The sequence below is a fragment of the Bombyx mori genome, chromosome 25, assembly GCF_030269925.1.
Source record: "Bombyx mori chromosome 25, ASM3026992v2".
NCBI classification, from domain to species: Eukaryota; Metazoa; Arthropoda; class Insecta; order Lepidoptera; family Bombycidae; genus Bombyx; species Bombyx mori.
This window is the reverse complement of record NC_085131.1, coordinates 3,778,640-3,804,694: the sequence shown is the minus strand read 5'-3', so window position 1 is coordinate 3,804,694 and position 26,055 is coordinate 3,778,640. Positions and strand designations below refer to the sequence as shown.

General features: G+C 34.8%; 5 protein-coding genes across 7 annotated transcripts in view; 2 read left to right on the top strand and 3 right to left on the bottom strand.

The window, feature by feature from the left end:
* Positions 1-2,835, bottom strand: part of LOC101742923 (metastasis-associated protein MTA3) — a 73,742-nt gene extending 70,907 nt beyond the window's left edge. The window contains exon 1 of the mRNA XM_004923302.4: positions 2,407-2,835. Coding sequence (XP_004923359.2) covers positions 2,407-2,434 — 28 coding nt within the window. The 5' untranslated portion in view covers positions 2,435-2,835. The remainder of the gene's footprint in view (positions 1-2,406) is intronic.
* The window catches only part of LOC692863 (calcium-binding protein p22), a gene marked incomplete in the record, with an annotated part of 36,763 nt that extends 12,185 nt beyond the window's left edge, over positions 1-24,578 (bottom strand). Inside the window, 4 exon segments of the mRNA NM_001046708.1 lie at positions 21,655-22,624; positions 23,377-23,470; positions 23,827-24,090; positions 24,267-24,578. Of these exon segments, the coding sequence (NP_001040173.1) occupies positions 22,480-22,624; positions 23,377-23,470; positions 23,827-24,090; positions 24,267-24,333 (570 nt within the window).
* LOC101743064 (protein transport protein Sec23A) lies at positions 3,083-19,657 on the top strand. 3 transcript variants are annotated; one of them, XM_004923303.5, is made up of 14 exons: positions 3,083-3,350; positions 3,438-3,725; positions 3,820-4,075; positions 4,826-5,399; positions 6,044-6,186; positions 6,980-7,119; positions 8,244-8,359; positions 9,509-9,662; positions 9,927-10,078; positions 10,528-10,702; positions 11,502-11,657; positions 17,162-17,227; positions 17,475-17,495; positions 18,440-19,657. In XM_004923303.5, exons 2-14 carry the CDS (start codon positions 3,447-3,449, stop codon positions 18,527-18,529), a joined length of 2,322 nt encoding a protein of 773 aa, XP_004923360.1. In that variant the 5' UTR covers positions 3,083-3,350; positions 3,438-3,446; the 3' UTR covers positions 18,530-19,657. The 3 variants fall into 3 exon arrangements, with proteins under 3 accessions (XP_004923360.1, XP_062532041.1, XP_062532039.1); XM_062676057.1 differs by lacking the exon at positions 17,475-17,495 and having other exon boundaries at positions 3,134-3,350; XM_062676055.1 differs by having other exon boundaries at positions 3,134-3,350; positions 17,162-19,657.
* LOC110386926 (uncharacterized) lies at positions 12,878-16,451 on the bottom strand. Its single transcript, XM_038020265.2, has 5 exons — positions 16,340-16,451; positions 15,878-15,986; positions 15,675-15,784; positions 14,167-15,225; positions 12,878-13,952 (listed from the first exon to the last, which is right to left on the bottom strand). Exons 1-5 carry the CDS (start codon positions 16,431-16,433, stop codon positions 12,988-12,990), a joined length of 2,337 nt encoding a protein of 778 aa, XP_037876193.1. The 5' UTR covers positions 16,434-16,451; the 3' UTR covers positions 12,878-12,987.
* Positions 24,579-25,252: 674 nt separating the features above from the next.
* Positions 25,253-26,055, top strand: part of LOC101743528 (dynein regulatory complex subunit 7) — a 198,743-nt gene continuing 197,940 nt past the window's right edge. The window contains exon 1 of the mRNA XM_038020260.2: positions 25,253-25,857. Coding sequence (XP_037876188.1) covers positions 25,432-25,857 — 426 coding nt within the window. The 5' untranslated portion in view covers positions 25,253-25,431. The remainder of the gene's footprint in view (positions 25,858-26,055) is intronic.

The window sequence follows — 26,055 nt, the reverse complement described above, 5'->3', positions numbered from 1 at the left end:
TAAAACTTGGCAAGCTCGCGACAAGAAAGGAATGTAATAGTATAAGGTCATTTGTTTTAAATTACATATTTTCACACACACCACATTTTAATTTTATTTAAGTTCCTTTCTTGATAACTGTTATATTTTTATTATGTTTAAAATGAACTTCAGTAATTCTATTACATTATATAGGTGTATAACACTGATATTATTAGTGTAGGTATTAGCGACATAAGCAGGAAAAATAGAAGAAGAATAATGTATGATTAAATATATTTATGGGCACTTTGAAAATGGATAATTAACTTATTTTATTAATGCTTTTTTATGAAATACTTTTAGTGTTAATTTATATAAATACGTAATATTCCCGTAAAAAAGGAATTAAATATTTTGAAATTTATATATGCATAAAAATACTATGTTGGCTTATATAACAAAAAATAGTATTTTAGTTGGACAAAACTAAGCATAGGTCATTGAGCTCAATCAATTTTCAAAAGCTGAAGGTCACTGATAAAGACAATTTTATACTTTTATTGAATAAAAAAACACTTGAAAAAAACTACTATTTTCCATTTTCATTATTGAAATTTTAATAATCATCCTAGTGATTTTGAATTTATTTATATCTGTATGTGTATATCATATTATTATGGTTTCTTATTGTACTGCGTCAGTGTGTTTTTAGTGTATTTTCTTTACTCAGCACCTAAATTAAATTTATATTGTGTATTATGCAGATGTATATTAGATATCTGCATGTTTGCATTAAAATTGCAATATGTAGAAATTTATAAATAGATACAATAACAAACTAGAGTAGAGCAGAGACGTTTTGTTGTAGATCAAAATATTCTATTACAAACAAATATACTTAAAATAACACTACGCTAACACAATACTATTAATTTAAACTGAAAGAATGCAATGTATTGTTATAATTCTTTTCCTAGATACCCTGAAATGTTTTAATTCATTAATTGCAGGGTCACTGAATGACAGCTGACAAACCCTTTAAACTTTTATGCCAGAATAGATTTAATAATCACTGTGATCATGGTCTATATCAATCATTGGATTAATAAAATACCTTTTAATTTTGAATCCTTTGCATTTGCAATATTAAACTTTGTTTATTGGAGCATACCTACTGCTTTCAGTACATCTGAAGTATTTGTGGTGGCCTTGATAGAATAAAGAAATGCATGTTTGTTTATGTTATTAGTGTTGATTGCAAAAAATTGTGTTTGACAGCATTTTCAAAATGTTTTTATTATTTTTATAATGAGAACAGTTTGGCAGTAGTTTTAGAGTAATAAAAAATAGTGTATAGCTCTTTCAGGTTTAAAAGATTAACAAAAGATTAACATTAATTCATTGAACTGACAATTTAACTTGATTTAATAGCAAAGTAAAATTTTATTGGCTTTAGAACATATTTTATAATTGTTGTATAGGTAATTAGAATGAAATTGTTAATTTTATGTTTTGGAGGGAAAAAAATATTTCATTTTAAGATTTACTATATTGACCTAAGGTTAGTGTAAAACTACGGGTCAAGATTTAATTTTAAAATTAAAAACTTTAATAATCCCTAATTTATAGTTGATCACAGAGTAATATTTATTTACCCATTTAATGAAATTATTAAATAAAATACATTCCATCTCGGTTCTAACAAAATTATTTTACTAAGAATTAGCTAATTTTGAAACAAAGACATAACCTTAACAGAAGCATTACATTACATGATAGGAAGTGATACAAAAGGAAGGGCTAATTAACATTCGACGCGACGGACGCCGAGTGCGGTACATGAGGCGCTCGTGTTGTTCTCGCGACTCGCGGCATCAATATCCTACAGCAACCGACATCCTCGACTACCACCGTCCATACACAAACAAACCAATAATTTATAATGACTAGCGACGCCACACTTTTACTGTTTACTTTCTTATCATCCCTAAACTCTTCCAAGATATACCAAATAACCCAAAAACAACCAGCTCTCGTATCAAAATGTTTTGACAACATCGAATATAACCTAAAATCTCACGTCAAAATCATCAAACTATTCTAAAAAACTATCATCTCAGTTAGGTAACTAAAGACGCTTCATGCCTAACCGCCCGCACGCAGATACACGAGCCGATACAATGATACCTAGACGTAAATGCTAATGTCCTATTTGATTTGACGAATTTTGGTAAAATATAACTTTTCCGCAAACTTTATCAAACGGTTATAAACACGATAACCTCCACGGATACATAAAAACCGGCATTTTTTGGGTGTTTAATATGTTTGGATTAATTAATATAAGCAATTAATGAAAGTACGACAATCAAAGCAAAGCACCGCTAGTCGGCTGGCGGTGAACCGGCGAAGCTACAACAAAAATAACCAATTATTGCTACTCACCGCCGACTCTGTACATATTCGCAGCCATTTTTATACACAATCACTATTCATTAACACTTAATTAATCTACATCTGACACAATTAATAACTATAACACTATGTAATTGAGCTTTTAACAATGTTTTTCATCACGTTAACTCCGGACGCCTTTCGCTGATCGCCATTTTCTTTCACACTACTAATTTGGCCAGTGCGCAGTCGCACTTTTTGGCGTAAACTTCCTGCTTTTGAAACAAAGCAATGACATGTCATTAATTTTGTGTCCACAAATAAAATCCAAATGATTATTATTTTGAATTATAAAAAGTATTGTTTGAAAATAATATCGTCCATTGAAAATTTATTTTACGATGTCCTAAAATAAAAAAAATAATTCATTCAACCACGTTTCGTTCTTTTAACGGGAACAGTGTTGACAAGATTTTAATTATATTAAATATTTACTGTAATTTTTTTTTCAACAAGAAGTAAGAAAGTTTCTTTAATTAAATAAATTTTAACATAATATTTATTTGTATATTGAAGACTGAATATAATAAATTGTGTTTTATATCTAAAATTAATTTTAATTCGAATTTGGAATGTGGAAAGGAACGTCAGAGAACCATAAAGAAAACCAAAAATTTTTATTTTTTTTCTCCCTTAAAAGTATTTTTATTTAAAAATGTTATTTATATATTTAAAGATTTATTAATTTGTGGTTCGTTTGATAGTAAAATTTTAAATTATTTTTATATGTTGTGATGGATGGCGTGTAAAAATGTGACGTGGCCAGTATGACAGCTGATTTGTCTATGGTGTTGACAACTGCCAAATCAGCCAGCCTCTCCAGTCTGCTTGGTTTCTAAAAAATTGAGAAATTTATGGGATTTTTGAATGAAGACATATTGTGATTTAAGAAATTTGCTCATGTGTTTATAACTGGTTCGCCGCATGACTTTTTGGTACGTACATTTGGTTAATAGTGCTTCTAAAGTTACCAGAGTCTGTGTGCATTTATGATGTTTTTGTAATGTATCTTTTTCGTATAGATCGGCGATATGGCCACATACGAGGAGTTCATCCAGCAGAATGAAGACCGCGATGGCATACGGTTCACTTGGAACGTATGGCCATCAAGTAGAATTGAGGCTACGAGGCTTGTTGTGCCTTTGGCTTGCTTGTACCAACCGCTTAAGGAGCGCCCCGACCTACCACCGATACAGTACGAGCCTGTACTCTGTACACGAAATACATGCAGAGCTATATTGAACCCAATGTGCCAGGTGGATTACAGAGCTAAATTATGGGTCTGCAACTTTTGCTTCCAACGAAACCCAGTGAGTACTTGAAGAAATTCGCCACTAACTCAATTAGTCTAATGTTTTTTTCTTTTAAAGTACTTATAGAGTAATCAATATATTTTAATTTCAGTTTCCACCTCAATATGCTGCTATATCAGAACAGCATCAACCTGCAGAACTGATTCCTAACTTTTCCACCATAGAGTACACAATAACGCGAGCACAGGCTATGCCCCCAATCTACCTGCTTGTTGTTGATACTTGTTTAGATGAGGAAGAACTTGGGGCACTCAAAGATTCCTTGCAGACTTCACTTAGTTTAATGCCTCAAAATGCACTCGTTGGACTAATAACATTTGGTAAAATGGTACAGATTCATGAATTAGGTAAGCAATATGCTTAAGATGTTATTTTCTTTGTTTATATCTCTATCTAAAATATAATATGTAGTCACAGAAAAAATTAGAACAAAAGCTTCCTGCAGACTGAGAGAAGTATCAAATTAACATGATTAACCATTAAATAAATATTATTAAATAAAGTTTCTTTCCTCCAATGAACACTACGCTAACTCCAAATTTGTAGCTTTACAGGAGGAGCATTTAAATGAAAAAAGTTGATAAAATCTTTATAATTGCAGATATATTATGTTTTTTTCTTGTGTAACTAGCTGATTTAATCTTCCGTAGAACCCCATCAATAACATCAATACTTTTAAAATAGAGAAGCGATTTGTGTGAAAAATGAAAATTTCAAAATTTTGAGTTAGAGTAGTGTTCAATTTAAAGTTTAATATATTTGTTTAAAGTCATGCTTCAGTCAAGTTAGTGTCACAAGTATTTTTTTAAATATGTTATGTTTTGAATGATGATCAAAATTTTAGTATGATGACATGAGCTTTGTCAAAAAAGGTGTGAATGTAGACATCTGCACTATTGCCAATGTCCATGAGTAATAGTGACCACTGAAAATTAAGCAAGGCATTTAAAAGATAATCATACTAATGTAATATAATGACAATTGATTTTGAAGTTTTTTGGTATTCAGGCTAATTATTTTTAAAAATAAATTTTGTCACATATTTTTAATGCCATTTATGTATTTAATTAATGACAAAAAAATCATTATCCTTTCAGGTACAGAAGGCATATCAAAATGCTATGTTTTCAAAGGAACAAAAGATTTGTCAGCAAAGCAAATTCAAGAGCAACTAGCTATTGGCCGTGTGAATGCACCAAATCCTCAGCAGCAGCGTCCTGGTGCTCCTGTTCCACAGCCTCCAGCTCACAGATTCTTGCAGCCAGTCAAACAATGTGATATGTCATTAACTGACCTGCTCGGTGAACTTGGGAGGGATCCTTGGCCCTTAGGTGTTGGAAAGAGACCCTTACGTAGTAGCGGAGTAGCACTTTCATTGGCTGTTGGATTACTGGAAGTTACATATCCCAACACCGGCGCAAGAATCATGATGTTCCTAGGTGGACCATGTTCTCAGGGACCAGGTCAGGTTGTGAATGATGAGTTGAAACAGCCCATCCGATCCCATCATGACATTCATAAGGATAATGCTAAATATATGAAAAAGGCTATTAAACATTATGAAGCTTTGTCTCTAAGATCAGCAACAAATGGTCATTCCATAGATATTTACTCATGTGCTTTGGATCAGACTGGCCTGATGGAAATGAAACAGTGCTGTAATTCTACTGGGTAAAATATATATTGATTATTTTTAGCTACCAAATTTTGAACCTGTATCAGCAATGGTTTATTTAGATTATAGTCATAGGCTTTGTAATTTAAATTTATAGTAGTAGTTCTGGGTTATCAGATAGTGCACACTCAGCCACCTCTAGCTACTGTTATTACAACCTTTTAACGGATCCATAGTATTTAACACAGTTTGGTGCCGCCATCTAACATATTTTTATTAAGAACCATTCTTGCATTCTTTTTTTTATTGTACGGATGTGAAAGAGCTCACCGTCTATCTTGTGTTAAGCGGTTAGCAAAATGGACACATGGGGTCAGAGTCACAATTCCATAGTATAATTGCTGTCCCATCATTCAATCTGAAATGCATGACTGCCCGTACACATACCCAGCCATAGACAAGGTGGTGGTGCCTACCTGTTTCTGATTATAAAGCACTATTTGGCTGAAGTACTGGCTCTACGAAATCTTTTTCACTTTGCTAACTGCTCAACAGCAGATGATAAACAAATGTAGTAAATTATAGATATACAGAACTTATGAAATGTGAAAATCATGATAGGAACCAAATAATAATGTTCATAATGTAGTGTAGTCGTGGTGAATTAAAACAGTTCATAATGCAAATAATTTCTTTTCAGAGGTCACATGGTGATGGGAGACTCGTTCAATTCATCTCTGTTCAAACAGACGTTCCAAAGAGTGTTCGCTAAAGACACAAAAGGAGATTATAAGATGGCATTCAACGGTACTTTAGAAGTCAAATGTAGCCGTGAACTGAAAAGTAAGTAATAAAGCAAATTTTATCCCTTTTGAAATTTTTTGTGTGCCAAATTTTACAGGTACGAATATAAAAGGTTATATAAAAACTAAAACAAGGGCTACCATATTTATGTGACCGACTTTAACTCTTATTTAAGCTTGGATATCAAGAAGGAAAGACTATTTGGTTTAAGCAACATTTCAGTTAATAAGCCACATTCTTTGTAATATAAAAAGGTCCGTTTTATTTGGTATCAGTATTAAGAATTCGATGTTTTTAATTGAACTTCAATTATGTTTACATTCAAATAGATGAAGAATATTTTTTATCATGATATTTTTTAAAAAATTTAAATGGTTCTCCAGTAAAATTGCAAAAATGTCGCTTAAACCAAATAACCTTTCACTCGTCGATATATAAGTGTGGTTTGTTACAGTAAGAAGATATATTTTTTAAGGGATTTTATGACCTGGTAACTAAGACCTTTATGAGACTAAAACTGGTCATGTCGCATTTTAATTTATATTCTTATTTTTATGAAAAAATGATAATAAGGAGTGAAATGAATATGATTGATATGAAATAAGATGAGATGAAATTGTGGTCATTGACTAAGATTTTTTCAGTGGACTTTTTGAAGGATCCCGGGAAGTTACGCCCAGCGGCTTTGTTTCATTTTCCCACAATTGTTAAACCGCCGTTACACATTTAAACCTGAAGAAACACTAAATAGACAAAATAAAACAAATCGCACAACTTCACTCCTCGCGTTCCCGCCAAAATGTCAGTAACAAGATAAGAATTTTGTTTCTAGTATCTGGTGCGATTGGTTCCTGCGTGTCTCTGAATGTGAAGGGACCGTGCGTATCTGATCAGGAGGTCGGAATGGGCAACACGTGTCAATGGAAGCTATGTACTTTCACCCCCAGTACTACCATGTCCATATTCTTTGAGGTAAACTTTATTATTGACTAGCTGACCCGGCAGACTTCGTAGTGCCTCAATCGATAAATAAAACACCTAAACTTTTGTATAAAATAAACTTAAAATAAACAAAAGGAATCCGTCCGACGCGACACGAATTTTGTTTTCAAAGGGAAAACAAAATTGTTATTTTTATTTAATTCCGAGCATTTTCACATTTATCTACCTTTTAAACCTTCTCTGGACTTCCAGAAATAATTCAAGACCAAAATTAGCCAAATTGGTCCAGCCATTCTCGAGTTTTAGCGAGACTAACGAACAGGAATTCATTTTTATATATAAAGATTGCCATCACTAATCACATCTATTATATGTTAGTCATTTTTAATATTCTATAATAAATGAAACAATGATGAACATGAAATGCTTCAAAATAGTTTTTAGCATCTTTAGTTGACGACATGATATATAAGTCTCGGTTATCTCATATAAGTATTATTGCTGACATAATGCTATGAAGGAAAATTTGCTTCACCATCAGTTAATAAATACATTATATTTTATTATTAGATGATTATGATTTTTTTACACACACTATTATTTAGAAATAATTTATATTTGCTATTATCATAAACAAGATCACATGACAACATAACACACCGACTCTCTACATTTTTTATTTCATTTTTATTTATTGCATAGTTGGGTGGACGAGGTCACGACCCACCTATTGTTAAGTTGTTACCGGAACCCACAGACATCTACAACATAAATGCCGCCTCCTGCCTTGAGATATGAGTTCTAAGGTCTCATCAGTATAGTACAACGGCTGCCCCACCCTTCAAACCGAAACGCATTACTGCTTCAGGCAGGGTGGTGGTACTTACTCGCGTGGACTCACAAGAGGTTCTACCACCAGTAATTACGTAAATTATAATTTTGCGGGTTTGATTTTTATGAGACGTTGTTATTCCTTCACTGTGGAAGTCATTCGTGAACATTTGTTAAGTAGGTATTTCATTAGAAAGATTGCTACCTGCCAGCGGGGTTCGAACACCGTTGCATCGCTAGATACAAATGCACCGGACGTCTTATCTTTTAGGCCACGACGACTTCAAATCGACATGTTAAGATGTATTAATTGTTTATTATAGGTTGCAAACCAAGCTTCGACGGTACCCCAAGGTGGTCGCGGCTGCGTACAGTTCATCACGCAGTACCAGCACTCGAGCGGACAGAGACGCGTCCGAGTCACAACAGTGGCTAGAAAGTCAGTATTGCCATCGGTATTACATTAATACACATACTTTTTTTATTGTTTTTTATTGCTTAGATGGATGGACGAGCTCACAGCCCACTTGGTGTTAAGTGGGTACTGGAGCCCATAGACATCTACAACGTAAATGCGCCACCCACCTTGAGATATAAGTTCTAAGGTCTCAGGTATAGTTACAACGGCTGCCCCACCCTTCAAACCGAAACGCATTACTGCTTCACGGCAGAAATAGGTAGGGTGGTGGTACCTACCCGCGCAGACTCACAAGTGGTCCTACCACCAGTAATTCTTATCAATAGTAGTTCCTTCAATAGTAATATCACTATGATAGATTTTAGCGTTAGATATCCAGTTGAAATCATGGTTATGAAAAATTTCAAGATATTTTACATAAATATATGTCGGAGAAACCGCATTATTAACACCATCGTCAGAAATCATAGGGGCGAGTAGGGAGATCGTGTTAAGAGAAATATTGAGTACACCAAACACGTTTGTTGTCTTAGAAAAATTTAGAAAGCTTCCCTTGAGGTTAGCAAACGAAAACGAATGACAGTTCTTAGGACGGAGGCATCGCTCTTGAAGAAGGCTGGTTGGTAAGTGTGCAATGGCGTCTACGCGCCTCCATCGGCTAGGCTCTGTCGTAGCACAAAGTTAGCAGAGTTGCAACGTCGTCGCGATCGTGTTGTCACCTCTCGGGAATCATACCGCGTTTCGTTTTGCTACCAAACTAATAACCGTTTCCGAAATATAGATAAGTTCCGAATGATAATAGTGGAATCTGTTTACTGGGTCAAAAGCCGGTCACCGTCCTGGTCCAACCCGTCGCTTGCGACGAAGGGCTCGGCGAGTAAATTAACCCACAGACACAGCCCGCTGAGTTTCTCGCCGGATCTTCTCAGTGGGTCGCGTTTCCGATCCGGTGGTAGATTCTGCGAAGCACGGCTCTTACTAGGGCCAGTGCTAGCAACGACGTGAGGTTTGAGCCCCGTGAGCTCACCTACACGTCAAGGAGAAGTTGAAATAGCCTCTCAAGGCTCTAAGTATAACTAGGTAAAAAAAGGGTCAAAAGCTTCCGTTCTTAGTCGTGTCATTATTATCAAATGAAAAACTTTAGTTAAATATATGTTTTGTAAAATACAGCTGGGGCGACGCAGCGGTGAGTCTCCATCACATAGCGGCCGGCTTCGACCAGGAGGCGGCCGCCGTGGTGATGGCGCGGCTCGTGGTCTACCGCGCCGAGATCGAGGATGGGCCTGACGTGCTGCGCTGGCTCGACCGGATGCTCATACGATTGGTATGCCACATCAACCTTACTAATATTTTGGGATCCAGACACATGGTCTAATTGGACCTGAATGGATAATACCCACAAAAGCAATCTTTCTATGTTATTAACACATCGACTCGAGTCGCAAATAGAGTTAGGTACGATCCAGGTCCCAAACTCGTTGGACTAATGTGGCAAAGCACTATCACATTTCCTCAAGAAATATACCCTTGACCGCCATTGGTGTAGTTTAAATTTTTTGTTGTCAATAATTTTATGTTAATTCAACAGTGCCAGAAGTTCGGTGAATACGGCAAAGACGATCCGAACAGCTTCCGCCTGTCGGAGAACTTCAGTCTGTACCCGCAGTTCATGTACCATCTCCGACGCTCGCAATTCCTTCAGGTCTTCAACAACTCACCGGACGAGACCACATTCTATAGGTTCATTTTTTTATTATGGCTACATTTACTAACTCAATCGTATTTTTCGTTACGTATTTCTTGAATACGAAATTAAAAACGAATCGCCGTATTTGTCTGATTCAGTGCACCTATATGGTACTTTTAAATAATGTGAGAATGGGTTATTGTTTTAATATAATGAAACAATAACTATTTTAACTAGCGTGCGATGTAAGAAGTTGAACTTCTGTGACGCAATTGTATTACTAACTTTTCGTTGTTTATTACATGGAAAATAATTACAATGAAATAACTTATTATATGTAACGTTGGCTCGCGCAACATCATCCAGTTATCCATATTATGCTGCGTTCTATTATCGCGATCAACAGAAGTCGAACTACAAAAGCTATTGCATATCAACTTTTACATCACTATATTACATACAGTAAGTACATTTTGTTTTTATTTGTATCATTTGATTTCAGGCACATGTTGATGCGTGAAGATCTGACCCAGTCTCTGATCATGATCCAGCCGATCTTGTACTCGTACAGCTTCGGAGGTCCCCCGGAGCCGGTACTCTTGGACACGTCCTCCATACAAGCGGACCGCATACTCCTGATGGACACCTTCTTCCAAATATTGATATATCACGGCGAGGTAATTTTCTATACAGCTTTAACACGTTAACAGCCGCGTAGGTCACCGGTGCCCTACGCGGCGCACTGAAGTAATTATGTCCATTTCTGTTACTAAGCGCCTGGATTGCTTAACTTTGCCTTCTTTTGTTTGTTAATGTATGTTTTAGTCTTTTAGTTGTCTTAGATTAGATTAAGTGTAGGTTTCTTAGATGATGTGGCGGGTAGTCATCGTACAATACAAGATATTTGATTTGATACAAGACATTTTCAAGATAAGCTTGCATATATGCAAGTTCCGAACAACAAAGATGGGACTGTCGGTCTACCGAGCAACATCACGCGCTCGGTGGAAGATCTTTCAAATCGTCGTTTAAGCTTCCCACAATTACAACTAAATAGTGAATTGCCGAGAACTATCTGACGCATCTAGTATATCTAGATGCGATTCGCGACTAATGTACCATAAATATATGTATTGTTAACACGCAATGTAAAACAAAGGCAGATGAACCCTCGCTATCCCATAACCATACGGTCAACTCATCTTTAATTTTTTATACTGTATTATCAGAAATTATTAGCTTTAACAGTTGTCTTGCTGTGGGTGAATATAAAATAAAATATACAGTTTTGGAAGACAACGAATTGATAATGATGATATAACTGACACTCGACGGCCAACCACCAGCGTTCGCTCCAACGTTGGGGCCAATACTATTTTCTGGGTCCACACGTTGGACGAGTGGCGTTGGGTCTATGTTGGGGCCAACGTGTGGCGCCGGTGTAAGTGTTACCTAAACACAGATGTGTTACAATAGACGATAGCACAATGGCGGGCCCTGCGCTACCAAGACATGCCGGAGTACGAGAGCTTCGCGCAGCTGCTGCGGGCGCCCGTGGACGACGCGCAGGAGATCCTGCAGAGCAGGTTCCCGGTGCCCCGGTACATCGACACGGAGCACGGCGGCTCGCAGGTTAGTACACGCCGAGTTGTATAATCAAAATTTACTGGTGGTAGGACCTCTTGGGAGTCCGCGCGGGTAGGTACCACCACCCTGCCTATTTCTGCCGTGAAGCAGTAATGCGTTGCGGTTTGAAGGGTGGGGTAGCCGTTGTAACTATATTTGAGACTTTAGAACTTATATCTCAAAGTGGATGGGGCATTTACGTTGTACATGTCCCCCAGTAACCCCAGTAACCACTTAACACCAGGTGGGTTGTGAGCTCGTCCACCCATATATGCAATAAAAAATAAATAAAAAAACGATCCTGGGGCGTACTTTTTAGCGGGAACGCGAGGAGTGAAGTTGTTTGATTTGTTTTATTTTGTCTATTTAGTGTTACTTCAGGTTTAAATGTGTAATAACGGTGGTTTATTAACTGCCTAGTGTATGTGAAAGTGCACAAATGTGGGAAAATAAACAAAGTCCACTGAAAAAGTTTCAGTAAATTACCACTATTTGTGAGATTATATTTCATTCCATATCATCTCATTTCGTGCCATGCCATGTTTAATATACACACATTCCGGTTTTAAGGGTGGAGCAGCCTCGTGTCTCGGGATGGGTGGTGACATTCCGTTGTGATGTCTGTGGACTTTAGTAATAGCATTTCACCAGATGAGCTTATTCACTCGTCTACGCAACAAATATCGTAAAAATACGAAATGAGAGCACACCAAAAATAGGGAACGAATTACAAACATTTTTATTTTTGCAACACAATCTGATGTAAGATTGTGAACAGAGTTTTTAAATACGTCGACGAATTGAATTAAAACTAGATTATCTTAAATATAACACAAATACGTGCCCATTGATTTACACATTCTCTGAAATTTGCTTATAAATTTTAAATAGTAGTTTGACTCTTCTTTTTATTATATGTTATTTTTGTATCTTGTTTTGTAATATAATACATTACACATAATACGGGTTATAACCCGATATATCTTATCTCGAAATATCAAAGCACAATCAAATAGTTTCAGAATTTCATCCCTTTTTAAAACTCATATATCAAATATTTATTATTTGTTTCTTACATATAACTATAGACCATCTGATTTGTATGTGATCGGGTTTGAGTGGGTTTGTTCAAATTATCAATGTCGCATACGACGTAACTATTCAAAAAATAAAGGCGCAAAGTCGCCTTTGAAATAATTTTAGTAAAAAAAAAAAAAAAAAACTTGCATGGAACTTTTATTTATTTTTTAATGCTTATAATTGTCGTTTAAAAATGGAACCTAACTAAAGTTTAATAAAAAAAAAGCTACAATATAATAAGAAACTGCTGGTAGTGTCACGTAGTTTCGACGCTTTTCGCTTTTTCGTCTTTAGTTCTGCTCGCCAAAATCTTTTCCAGCATATCGTTAACCTTTTGCTGCGTTCTAAGAAAATTTCTAAAACGTGCATCATCTTGATGTTTCTTTGCGTCACTCAACGGTACTTGTTGTCTTGAAGAGATTTTCGCTTTGCAACAACCGTTGTCATAGTCTGAAGACTCTCTGCCTATGTTATCTGTTCTCTCCAATTTTTCATGGTAACCCCTAACGTTATCATTTCTGAGTCTCTCATAATCAGTGTTTTGCGTTCGATAGTCTCTTAGTCTGCTACGAGATTTTTCTTCGTAATTTCCATTAAAATCTCTTTCGTTATAAGCCGGTTCGTATTTCACGTACCCCCTTTTCTCCTCGTAAAATCTGTTCTTAGTCCGATATCTTTCAAAATCCGTATCAGTATCAATCTTAGTCGCTTCCTTTGATGCTCTATGCGTTCTATCCGGGCCGTTATTTGAATAGTCATCTCTGTAAACTTTGAGCGAGAAAAATGGATTTCTCGTTGTGACAATTATATTCTGGTGAATCAGTGAATTTGTTTTCGGTAAATGTACGCCTAAAGGTTTTATTTCGTTCGAGTTTGTTTGAATAGTAATCGGAGCTGATCTGGTTTTTGTCATGAAAATATTATTGTTTGTATGTTTGTTAATGTGGTAGTTTTCGTAAGGAATATCTTGGTATTGGTGTATGTTATTGGATAATGGTGGATATCTTAATACTGGGTGGGGTTTGTATGGCGTCGGAGGTGTTCGAACCAAATCTGTTTTAACTGAATATTTGTTTTCATTACGTTGCTTAGTTTCCAGTTCTGTTATGATTTTTTCTTCTTTATTTTGTAGCTGTTGGAATAGTTTCATGAACTTTTTCAGTACGTCGGTAACGTCGATTAGAGTTTCGGATTGTTTTTCGATTGCTGTTGTACTTTTTTCTGAAATTATAGATATAGCTTTAGTGTATTGTGCTCTAATCTATAGTTGTTTTCGATCAAAAATGGCAGAGGAACATTAAGACGACGATTTCAATAATTAATTCCAAAGGTTGCAGTTTGAGATATGAGATCAAAGTATTATGTATTATCCCTCTAAGCCCTTTACAAATGAAAAATACTATCTAATCTATTGGCTAATCTATTGGCTCTTTACCTGTTGTTACCGTCGTTGTTATTGTTGTAGACATTATTGGAGTCATAGTTACAATGTCCCTTTTCAAATCATCCAATATTAATTTTCTTATTTTATCCGCTATAACTTTTAATGCGTCTTCAGGAGCAGAAGTCGTGTGATCTAAATTGTAAATGTGCCCTAGTTTCGAATACATGTCATTAATTGCTTGTATTTTCAAGTTATTAATGGGAGCTTGGAATATTGTTGGTTGTGAAATGTTTTCTGTTTTACTCTCTTTTGTGTCGTGAAGATTATCATTGGTTTTCGTTACCGTATCGACTTTTGTAGTTTCATCCGAACGAAACATATTGTTTATATAATTGAGTGCATTATTCTTTAGTTCAGTTCTTTTTTGTTCTAAAGCGTTTAGTTCGACATCTCTGTTTGATACGCCCATATCGTTCATATCTCGTGTAGGTTGTCCATTGTATTGCGCGTTATTGTTATATATAGCTTTATCCGTTTTCGCATTTTGTTTAGTACTGTCCCTTTTAAATTCATTCAAATTAACGCTTCGAGATCTGGGATCGTTAGCAATAATCGCACTAATTTGCTTGGCTATATCACCCATACCTAGTTTTTCTGAGTCATTAAAAATTTGAATGTTTTTTGTTTTTAAAAAACTATCAATTATCTTGTTAATACCAACATCATTTCCCTCTAAATCGGTTTTTAAATAATTCTCTTTTTGTTTAGGTTTTGATGTTGTCAGTACATGGGAAATTAAGTTTCTTTGTTTCTCTAAAATATTAGCGTTATCTGAAGCGTAAGTTTTCCATAATTTGATTAAACTTTCCAAATTAGGAATTTGATTGTTTTTACGTGTGTCATCTAACTTATCTTTTATTATATCTGTATAATCTGTTGACATGTGAACAACAGCTGGCGTTATTTTCGTTTTGTCTTTATATATAAATCGAGAATCTTCGATAGTTTCATTTTTAGAGTTTGGTATGAGTTTTAGCATTTCAGAAATGTAATCATTAATGTTTTGTTTTTCAAGTTTAATTATCTCTTCTCTTTCATCGTTATTTGTTTCTGAAAAGTTTATTTTCAAAATATTGTTTAAATACATATGTACTAATATCTAGAGACGGTTTTACAAGGTGGGTGGCGCATTTACGTTGTAGATGTCTATGGGCTCCAGTAACAACTTAACATCAGGTGGGCTGTGAACTCGTCCATCCATCTAAGCAATAAAAAAAAGACGATTTCGCCGTTAACAACTTTTTTTGATTAACTTTATTCTATGTTGCCACACAGCTAAGCGGTATCTACAGTGTTTTGGCGTGCTATTATAAATATCATATGTAAACAGATGCTTGAATATTTTCACGTTATGTTTCAGTTATCAATTAGGTTTTATCTCTAAAAAACGCATAGAGTTTTTTATATATTACTTATTATATCGCAAACGAGAATATGTAACATTATAAAGAAATTTTACTAGTTATTGTCATTTAGAAAATCAACTAAAATTACATTACCTAATGATTTTGTGTTATTGTAAGTGAATTTTTTTTCATCATTCCTCGCTTCGTAGATTTCAACAGGAGTGTTTATAATCGAAAGATTTTTACATGCACTTGCTATATTTCTGCAATATAAAAGATGTAACGAATGCTGGAATAAATGTACATTTTGTATTGGAAAAACCAAAAAAAACAAAAAAAAATACAATAAAACTCACAAATTCGCCACATCGTCAATGTTTACGTTGTACTTTTGAAGTTTTTTCACAATATTCTCACTCAAATCCCCCTTTTGTAAACCGCTCAATAATAATAGACATAGAAGATCTGAAATTTCATTGTCCTGTCGTAAAAAAAATCACTAAAATATTCGAATGAATATTCATATAACATTATGAATTAACTTTTTTTTATGTTGCGCAATTATGTAACTCAATAATGAGACATTCAAATTGATATTTCGAAAATTTATCGACGTTTTTAAATTAGTATCTCGTGCGTTTTTTTGATATGTTCAAAATCCGTTTAATCTCGTGTTCAATGTAATTTTCTAATAAAAATAATACGGGATTAAATCTTAGAAACGTTTTTCGATCAATATCGCGCAATTTGACGTTCGCACGTTACACGTTACGACTAGTGTTTAGTGTATTATTTTTTTTATTACATATTTATTATACCCTTTATTTGTAACAAACGCGTGTTTCCCTGACCGCTCGTTTTGTTTAACGTACATGTTACAACAACAATTGTCAGCAACGCGCGGCACAGCATTGTACAGGCTTATCGCCGTCGACTCGTTGTTTCATTGTTTCGATCACAATTCAAGACGAACACAGTGGATCGTATTTTTCAATTAGAGTTGTGAGTGTGGCAGCACTTATGTAATTTTAGCGCTAGCCCACTGAGTTTCTCGCCGGATCTTCCACGTGTGTTGTTTTTTCTACCTATTCTTATAACCTCGAGGGGTTATTCTAGATTCATCGAACTAGGAGCAGAGCTTACTAGGCTCAAACCTGACTAACTCTAGCAAGAGCAGTGCTTCGCAGAATCTACCACCGGATCGGAAACGCGACCCACTGAGAAGGTCCAGCGAGAAACTCAGTAGGCTGTGTCTGTGGGTTAATTTACTCGTCCTTCGTCGCAATCGACGGGTTGGTTCGACGAGAACGATGACTGGGTGTGTCCATGCCGTAGTTAGTTCGATACGTCTGATCGAAATCTTAATTGCAATGTAATAAACACTGTTCTAACCTGTAAACTGGATCCCAAAAATGCTTTAAGGTAGAAATAGGTTAGATAATATCTACTACACAATATACATTTTGAAGTGAAAACTTCTATAACATTGTTCTGATGATGGAACTAGACGAAACGGAGGCAATGCTCTATAAGCGATAAACTATAAACATCCACAGGATTTAGGCTGCGAGAGAACGAGATAGAAGATTTCGGAAGGCTTCACTTGTGCCGCGTGTGAAATATATTTTCTTTTTTCTCAGGCTCGTTTCCTCCTGTCCAAGGTGAATCCATCGCAGACCCATAACAACATGTACGCATACGGCGGGGTGAGTAAAACAAAATATCTTGATACTTGTACCTTATTAAAATGTTCATTATTTTTTATATTAATTAAACTTTTAATTTATGATTTTTTAAATATTGTTACGGAAGAAGCATGAAGTGTGTGCCTTCCGAAAACAAAAAAGAAAGTTTAACTACTTAACCGAGCATGTATAGAGTTGTCGTGTAGAGCAAGCACGGTGTGAAAATTATTGTTTTTTTTTTGTTTCATCTTTGTTTGGCGATATCCAGGCGATGCCGATACCATCTGCGGTATATACCTTTTATATTTACAATCTGGGTGTTGGGTGTCCTTAATTTTTACTAATTTAATAATAAGGGCTGACATTCTTTTGTTGAAATACGACGTAATTATTTTTTTTCTACTTATGCTGATAGCCTTGAAAGGCTATATCAGCGTTACCCTAGCGCGTAGATGAGTTCTCGGGGCTCAAACCGGAGGTATTGCTAACACTGGCCCTAGCAAGAGCCGTGCTTCACAGAATCTACCACCGGATCGGAAAAGCGATCCACTGAGAAGATCTGATCTGGCGAAAAACTCAGTGGGCTTACGTCGTAATGAGATATCAGCATTTTAAACCGCTTATTGATCTATCCTCTTTACTGAATGAAGTTGAAACGTGTCCGAGTCTCTAAATAAAATCGTTATGACACACGGACAAAACGAATTAAAAACAATAAGGACTGTTATTTAATTAAAGAAATATAAATGAGTACGAGATTGTTTTTCAAAAGAATGCCAGCTTGCTTCGGTCTTTTGATTGCTTTTTTTCTTTCTTTTGTAACTAATTTTTGTAACACAATGCATGTTTTTTTTTGTTTCCTGCATGAAACACGATGAATCATTTTTAAATATATTTTCATTTAAAAAGCTTTTGGTAAACTTCAATGGCAAATTATTAAATGTGGTTGACTTCACATTTATCGTAATAAAAATTCATTAGATACGTACTTGACATTGTTACGTTTGTATGTGGGTAAATAAATAAATGATTTTTTTGTTAATTCATACGGGCAAATGCTATATTTTTGGTTGAATGACATTATAAATTTTACGTTAAAGTTTGTGATGCTGTGATAAACTATTATAGTGTATAGATTGTTAAAATGACTGCATTGAGGGTGCATATTATACTGGTGTTGGTAAATTTTACTTAAAATTTCAAGAGAATTGAAGCGTATTTTCCCATAAACAGGACGGTGGCGCTCCCGTGCTGACCGACGACGTCTCGCTGCAAGTTTTCATGGAACATCTGAAAAAGTTGGCCGTCTCTTCGACTGCTTAATTTTTCCTATGAAACTAAAACTTTTCCCTATATTGATCAAACGTTACAAAGTTGACAACACCGAACTTAGGCTGATGACAAGTGACAGACGACAAAGATGACAGTTGACAAGTGATTTCTTGAATACGAGCTGCGAGGTCATCGCAAGAGATTTTGGCGTGCCAGAACACCTCTAAGATCTTCGACTTTTTATATAAAAGCCTAATATTTCAACCTTGAAGAAGACTTGGACTTTCGAGTGTTTAAACTAGGCAATAATATTCTGACATTCTCGAAGTTCGTATTCAAGAGACTGCCTTCGTCTAAGTCAAACCTTTCCGTAGTCAACTGTGATTCGTGACAAACACTGTAGATTTAACGAAATGGCTTTTCAAACGGACCTTTATTATTTCGTTAGATAGTATATCGGATTGAATGCTTCGTGCACAGATGTGATCGCGGGACATAAGAAAGTTCGAGTGTTACTTAAATCCAATTAAATTTGTTTACGTATAGATCTTAGTTGTAATTCACTCATATAATGAAATAGTTTTTACACAGGTGTCTAAGAGGAATTCGTTGCTTACCTGTTAAACTTTTGCTTTTGTCGGTTTTGAGGGTATAGGGATCACTTTCATTAACCATTCGCTCCTGAAGTATTCTTATGTATACTTTAGATAAAGAGCTCTACCGTTTAACGAATGTTTTTGAGGTCACAATTGAACCTCCTGTGACTTAGGACACCTGGATGTTGGTACTGGTATGCTGAATGTTTGGCCTCTGGCCACTTGAGATGCTGTTAATGGGATTCCTAGTACTGGATGATAATAAGCTTGCGGTGACTCAGAAAGTATTTTTTTGTGCTGAGATTGAAACATACAATAAAATTGGAGTCCATCAATATATGTAGATATTAAAAACGATTTCCCATAGCTTTGTAATGTTTATTCCTGATTGTATTCAATATGTAAAACTAATAATAGCTAGAAGACGTTTGTATGTAAGAGTTCTAATTTCAACACATAGGGAGTGCTGTTATGTAGATTTTGTGTGTATGGAAAAATTAAATTTCATTAATTAATAATACTTTTAAGTTATATTTTCTACAAATTATTGTAAATTATAATATGGAATAAAATGTTTATGAAATTTGTGTTTTTTTTTCAAAATACGCGGCATTTATTTAGCTCTTTAATGACTGCATTTGATTGCTTAACTTTGCTAATCCACCTAGTCGCGATTAGCGTGGTCCTCTATCGCGCTTGAAACATCTTTGACAAAAGATATTATTATGTTGTAATGTAAAAAAAACTTTTTTCATTTAACACTATATGTATCAACCATCTCCCAGCACGATAACTGATCATCAGTGTCCTACAATTTCAATGCAAGACTAAAATGTATGTTTGAGACACCCTTTAAAGTACAACGGCTGTCCCGCCCTTCATACCGGAACGCATTGCTGCTTCACAGCAGAAATAGACAGGGTGGTGGTACTTACCCGTGCGGACTCACAAGACGTCCTACGTCCTACCAACAGTAATAGCAGTAAATAACTTTGTTCAAAATGGATATTCAATCGAAATAATATATGGATGTGTAAATTGTTTATTTTATATTATACTAGCTGAGTACCGCGATGTTACCCATTGCGCGTTACCCACCGCGGTTATTGTCGTACCGCGGATGACGCCGCAGGGCGAGGCTAGTCTAAAAATAGTAGCCTAAGTTACTCCTTATATCATCCAGCTACCTATCAGTGAAAGTTCCGTCAAAATCGGTCCAGCCATTCCTGAGATTATCCGGAACAAACAGAGAGACAAAAATTAAAAAAAAAGTATTATTTTTGTGTAGGTGTGTAGGTACCGTAAAAAGCGGTTATTTCAATATTACAAACAGGCACTCCAATTTTATTTATATGTATAGATTTACGGCGATGTATGTTAAATCTCTAAATTTATACTGCATGTGTTTTGTATATGTATTTATATACCTAATAGATTTTGAATAAACCAATGCAGCTAGCTCAACACTACTCCACGCTTTGTTCACTGGTAGGGAATGCCTTAGACATTTTCGTCCGCCAATGTATTCTTGTGCACTACGATAAATATTTCTAACATCCTTTAGAAACATTTACTTCAAACTTGGTTGGGATTTGTATCTTTGTTACTGGCGACGCATATTTAGTGCACCAGCACGTCCGGTCTCACAGACAATAAATGTCATTAAAACTTTTTTTACATCACAAAAAAAGTGTGAGACACTAAGCTTAGAATTTGGTACGTACCGAACGCGCGCAGACGAACGGCAAAAAAAACAAAGCGATAGTTTGGTGAAACATTTATTTCCATTTGTAACACCATACAATAATTATTATGTAAATAAATTAGACAGCCCATATCCGATTAGTATTTGGTAACGCGATTCTTCTGGTCCACTCTGGTACCACAATCAAATCATGATTGCGTTATTCAATCAGTCATACATCTTTATAGTTGCTTCTATATTTTTCCCTTAAAGAGAAACCCTATTTGAACGGCATTATGATCATTGACTAATCATTTATCTATATTCCCTAGATAGCGTGCTTCAATTTACTAGTTTTAAAAGTTATAAACGTGGGGCTATGTATGACACTGATTGAAACTAAAGTTTGTATAAATTAAATATTTATAGCTGTTTTTATTATATTTTAAATAAATTTCGCCATTACTAAGTATTCTTACTATGTATTATGTTATTTTTGCTATAAAGGTATCAAATACCAATTGTTGTATAACTACATTTTTCTAATACTGCACACTAGACTACAAAGACCTACTACATTGATTTTATCTATAGACACATTTCAATTATGACATGTCAGTACAAACAGATGGCCTAAGAGCTCCTTCAATTGGAAACTTGAGTGATGCTTTGTTTCATCCTATCTATAATACCTAATTTCAAAATTTCCCTACACTAAACGTTAACAAGTATCACAAGATAGCATTGACCGTTTGCAATGTTTAAATAAATTATATTCTACAAATTAAAACCGTGATATACAAATAAAATATTACATTATACCGGTCAGGCATATTTCTGCGTGCTTAAACAATATAATGTAACGTCTATATTTGCTATGGTGAATCAAATGTTAAGTTAGGGTCTGTGCACACCACGGTTTTAAACACGGCGTCGACGCGCGTTTGTAGCGATACAGACGCGATACGCTCGCAAGTCAGACGAAGGCTGTAGACCTTTGCACACCTGTATAAATTCAAATACGCGTTTGTATCGATACAGACGACAACAAACCGCTCTGTAGGATAAAAACGCGTTTAAAAAACGTGGTGTGCACAGGAGCTTAACTGTAAAACCTAAACCGCCTTTGCTTATAATCGAAAGGTAATGCGATACTTTTAAAATATGACATTTCAGCACAACTGTTTTTCAGTTAACACGTTCCGTGTCGCGTGTACATACTGCTATTGGTACAAGAAGCAATATATTAACAAATATATTACAACAAATAATATTCACAATGCAACGCAAAAAACTTATTTGTTCAACTGTTAAATAAAAAATAATTAATAATTTTATGGTGTAATATAACAATATTTAGTTAATAAATGAAACTGCCTGAATAACAATTCACGTGTACATTGTTTGGCACGGAACATGTTAACTCTTCAAGTATGAAAGTTTTTAAAATTGGATATCTATTAATTCCTTTTATCGTGCAGTTTATCTTTTAATCAATTTAATAGAAAAAACAACCATGAATCTTAACTTAATAAAAAAAAAGAAAATAAATACGCTGCCCCCATGATAAGTATCTAACTAGTTAACCCTTCACGATAAGTTCAGTAAATATGTACAAGTTTCGCATAAATTGTTCATTTTTTCTTGTAGAGCCCATAGACAATGACTATTAGTACAATTGTCAGAATGTACTTGATGTACGCGGTTCAAGAGTTTGGAGGTCAATTGAGGAATCGAATGGACATCTTTTGTTCCACATCGGTCCTCTCAAGAGCCCGGCAGAACTCCTCGAAGGATATCATTTGGTCATTGTTAGTGTCCGCTTCAATGATTGTTCGTTCAGCAATACTCGTCAGCTGTTCCTCACTGGAATTCCAAAAGAAAAATTATTTTATTATCTCTTAGTAATTCAAAGGAAAATTCTTTATACACACATTTTCATTGGCTTGATCTGTATCTATGTATTTGTGAAATGGAATTATTTTCTTTTAACCAACTTTAAGTCGTTCAATTAATTTGCTTGCTTGTCCAATAATTGCTCAATGACAATGCAATAATTTTATTCCTTTGGCCAAATACCTCAACCTGGATTGTCATGATACAAAAACAATTTTGTCATTTTTAGTTCACTTTGGTTTTGGTTTTTAAATGTGTTTTAATCTCGGTTGATTAATGAATTTTAATAATATTGTATCACAGAAAGAATTTTTTACAAAATATTTCAAGTTTGAATCAATCATTTTGTACTGCATAATTATTGTTTATATTATAACAAATCAATAAGTTTGTATTGTTGAAGTATGTTTGATAAATTAAATTGACTGATAAGAGATTGCAAGCAACGTGTATGACGCAAAACCAATTCCATAAACAAATATCATGCAATTAAAGTATTAAAACTTTCAGATAAATATTTCGAGAAATACAAAAAAAAATTGTGACACAATATAATTGAGATTTCGACCTGTCAGAAAAAAGGTGGCAACAATCACCTAAAATCAGGCATGCCAATCATTTGTCCAACCATCAACAGTTATATATATAATTGGAACAGCTACTTATATTTGAATTTGATTTTATTTTTCATAAAAATTAACTGAACAGACAATTTATCTTACCTAATATTGGCTCCAACCATCATGTGCAGTATAGCGAGGAGTTCATCTCTGGATATTTTACCATCACTGTCCAGATCATACATAGAAAATGCAACTGAAAGTAAAACTCATTTTTATTTATAGCTTAATGATGATCTAGAATTTTTTCGGCAGTAGCCTGTTAGAAGTGGACAGAAATAGCTTGGGGCTGATTTCATATGTATTTAAAAGAGATACATTATCGTCGAAGGTGGTGTGAGATGGTGACTTTTTGACTTCAAGTAACCCCCATTTAACACAAGATTTCTCAAACTCGCCTTCCTCCTTTTATATAGGATTACATCTAGTTTTCAGACACTAGACAATGTAAATGGCATAAACCTTAGACTAATGTGAATGTTTTGCGATGGGTTACAATAGCCCATCTAATGTAAAATGGTTACTAAAGTTTACAGACAATTTTTTACTTACACCTCAATTTTTCTTCTCTGCAATTGAGTTTATTTTCCCTATTCTTCTTGATGGGCCTAAAGTGTGCAAGAACCCTCATGAACTGCAGGAAGTTAACTCTGTCATCGTGGCTTTCAGCAAAGAATGATTGCACAATTCTCTCGCTTAGTGGATTGATTGCTAACTCTGGAATTCTCAGGAAGTCCTCACGAGATAATGTTCCGCAGTCATTTTTGTCTAGTGATGTGAATCGGGAATAAAGGCGTTCTATTTGATTAGGTGTGACTGAAAATGTTAAACATTGATTAGGTACAGAATGGTGTTTCAATCAGTTTCAGTGCATTTTAAATGTTACTGATGTTTAGTAATTTCATTAAAGTATGCATGGACATATCACTTGATGACTACATCATAAATAATTACAATAACAAACAATTGATTTAATAAGGAAAATAACTTACACCCGGTTTCTTCCTGTATTTGTGCAATTTCCTCCTCTCTCAACAACAAAGACGACTTATTTCCCATCTTTCTGTGAAATCACTACTAACCTTTGTGCCAAGACCTTTGATAAGGGAGCCCTGATAGCACTTAATTATTAATTAACCGCAGAATTTATTTAATAATTTACATTGGTTATGTGTGATAGTTATGTTTTTCAAAATTTTTATAACATGAAATGTATATAACTATTCCATTTGAAATAACAGTGAAAAAATTAAATTTCCTAATTTGATTTGAAGTATTTTGCCAATCAACTGATGAGAAAATTGTAGGTCTATGGAAAATTGAGAAATGTTCACGATCAGACTGTCACTGACATTTTACTTTTTGACATTTGAGAGTGACAGTAATTGTGACATGTATGCAGACTTGAATAGTGTTGCTAATGATTTTTTCGATTCTGGCTCTAGAAAAAATTCCGACCTCAAACCTGTATGTTAAATTATGAATTTGGCAGACAATGCTTTAATTACACCAGATAGGATAAGATTTAGGCGTGTACGAAATTTTACACATACTAAAATGGTTATTGTGAAAAGGCTTTTGGAGGGCCGCACGGGTATAAGCACTAAATAATTCCAGCTTAAAGCGATAAGGCAGCTGAAGATCTGAATTAAAAAAATTGAAAGGTAGTGTTTTTTGCTATGTTTTTGCTAGAATTGGATTTAAATATGATATTATTTTACATGTAAACTTGTCAATTTACTAAATTCACATAACCTTGCGCATTGCACGAGCGGTTGTCATGGTCTTTTTAGCTAGAATTTTATACTGTTTATGTACATTTTATACTGTCGTGTCAAATTTTTATTTCCCCCAACCTATGTATCGTATTATAATTTAACGTTTAACATAGTTTTGGCTTTTGTGGTCGTTTTATCCTCAGAAGTTCCAAGCCATCCTAATCGATGGCAATAGTTTTTAGCTTGCAACACAAACGTACCCTAACGTTTTGATATTGCTATGAAATTTTGAAATTACTAAGGGAAATAGAATGTTACACTGAAAACAGCTGTATTCAGGAAAGTTACGTGGTTGCGTAGGTAACTGAAATTTGAGTATTCTAGTCATGTTTATGTTAAATGAATCCAATTAATAGAAGTTGTAGCTTAATCATCTACAATGAGTGTTCCAAAACTACAATCAGAAACGTTTGGGACAGAAAGGAAATCGGAATTGGAGCCTCTGGACCCTTTATTGGAGGTAAATGAAAATGTAGCGAGTGAGATATTAGATGAACCAGATAAAGAAGAAGAATTCGATGAAATATCTCCTAAAGTGTTTAGTTTGAAAGATGTGAATGAACCTTTAACATTAGAAACGTTGAACAACACCATCTATGAGCTCGGTGTGATAAACTTATGCTGGCCGGATATAGTCGAACCAGTGTTCGAGACGAGAACTAAATTTCCAGAAAGCTACTACACGAACAGTCCAAAAGAACGCTTACTACTTGCTTATGCGGAATGTTTTAGGCGACAGTTCTTATTTCATTTTAAACCTCGGAAACCTTTGTTGCTACAAGCGCCAAACGAATGTGGATTACAGGTAATCTCTATTAACAATAGATGTCGCTAGATGTAACTTTGACCAAATGCACTTACGAACATGGGATAACGAGTTTAAAATACTATTACATACTAGTAATTTTTTATACACAAATACTTCGATTTGCTTTGGTTTACGCATAGACATTTTAACCTTACGATTTAATATCGCGTTTATTATTTTCGGAAGCTTCAGCGT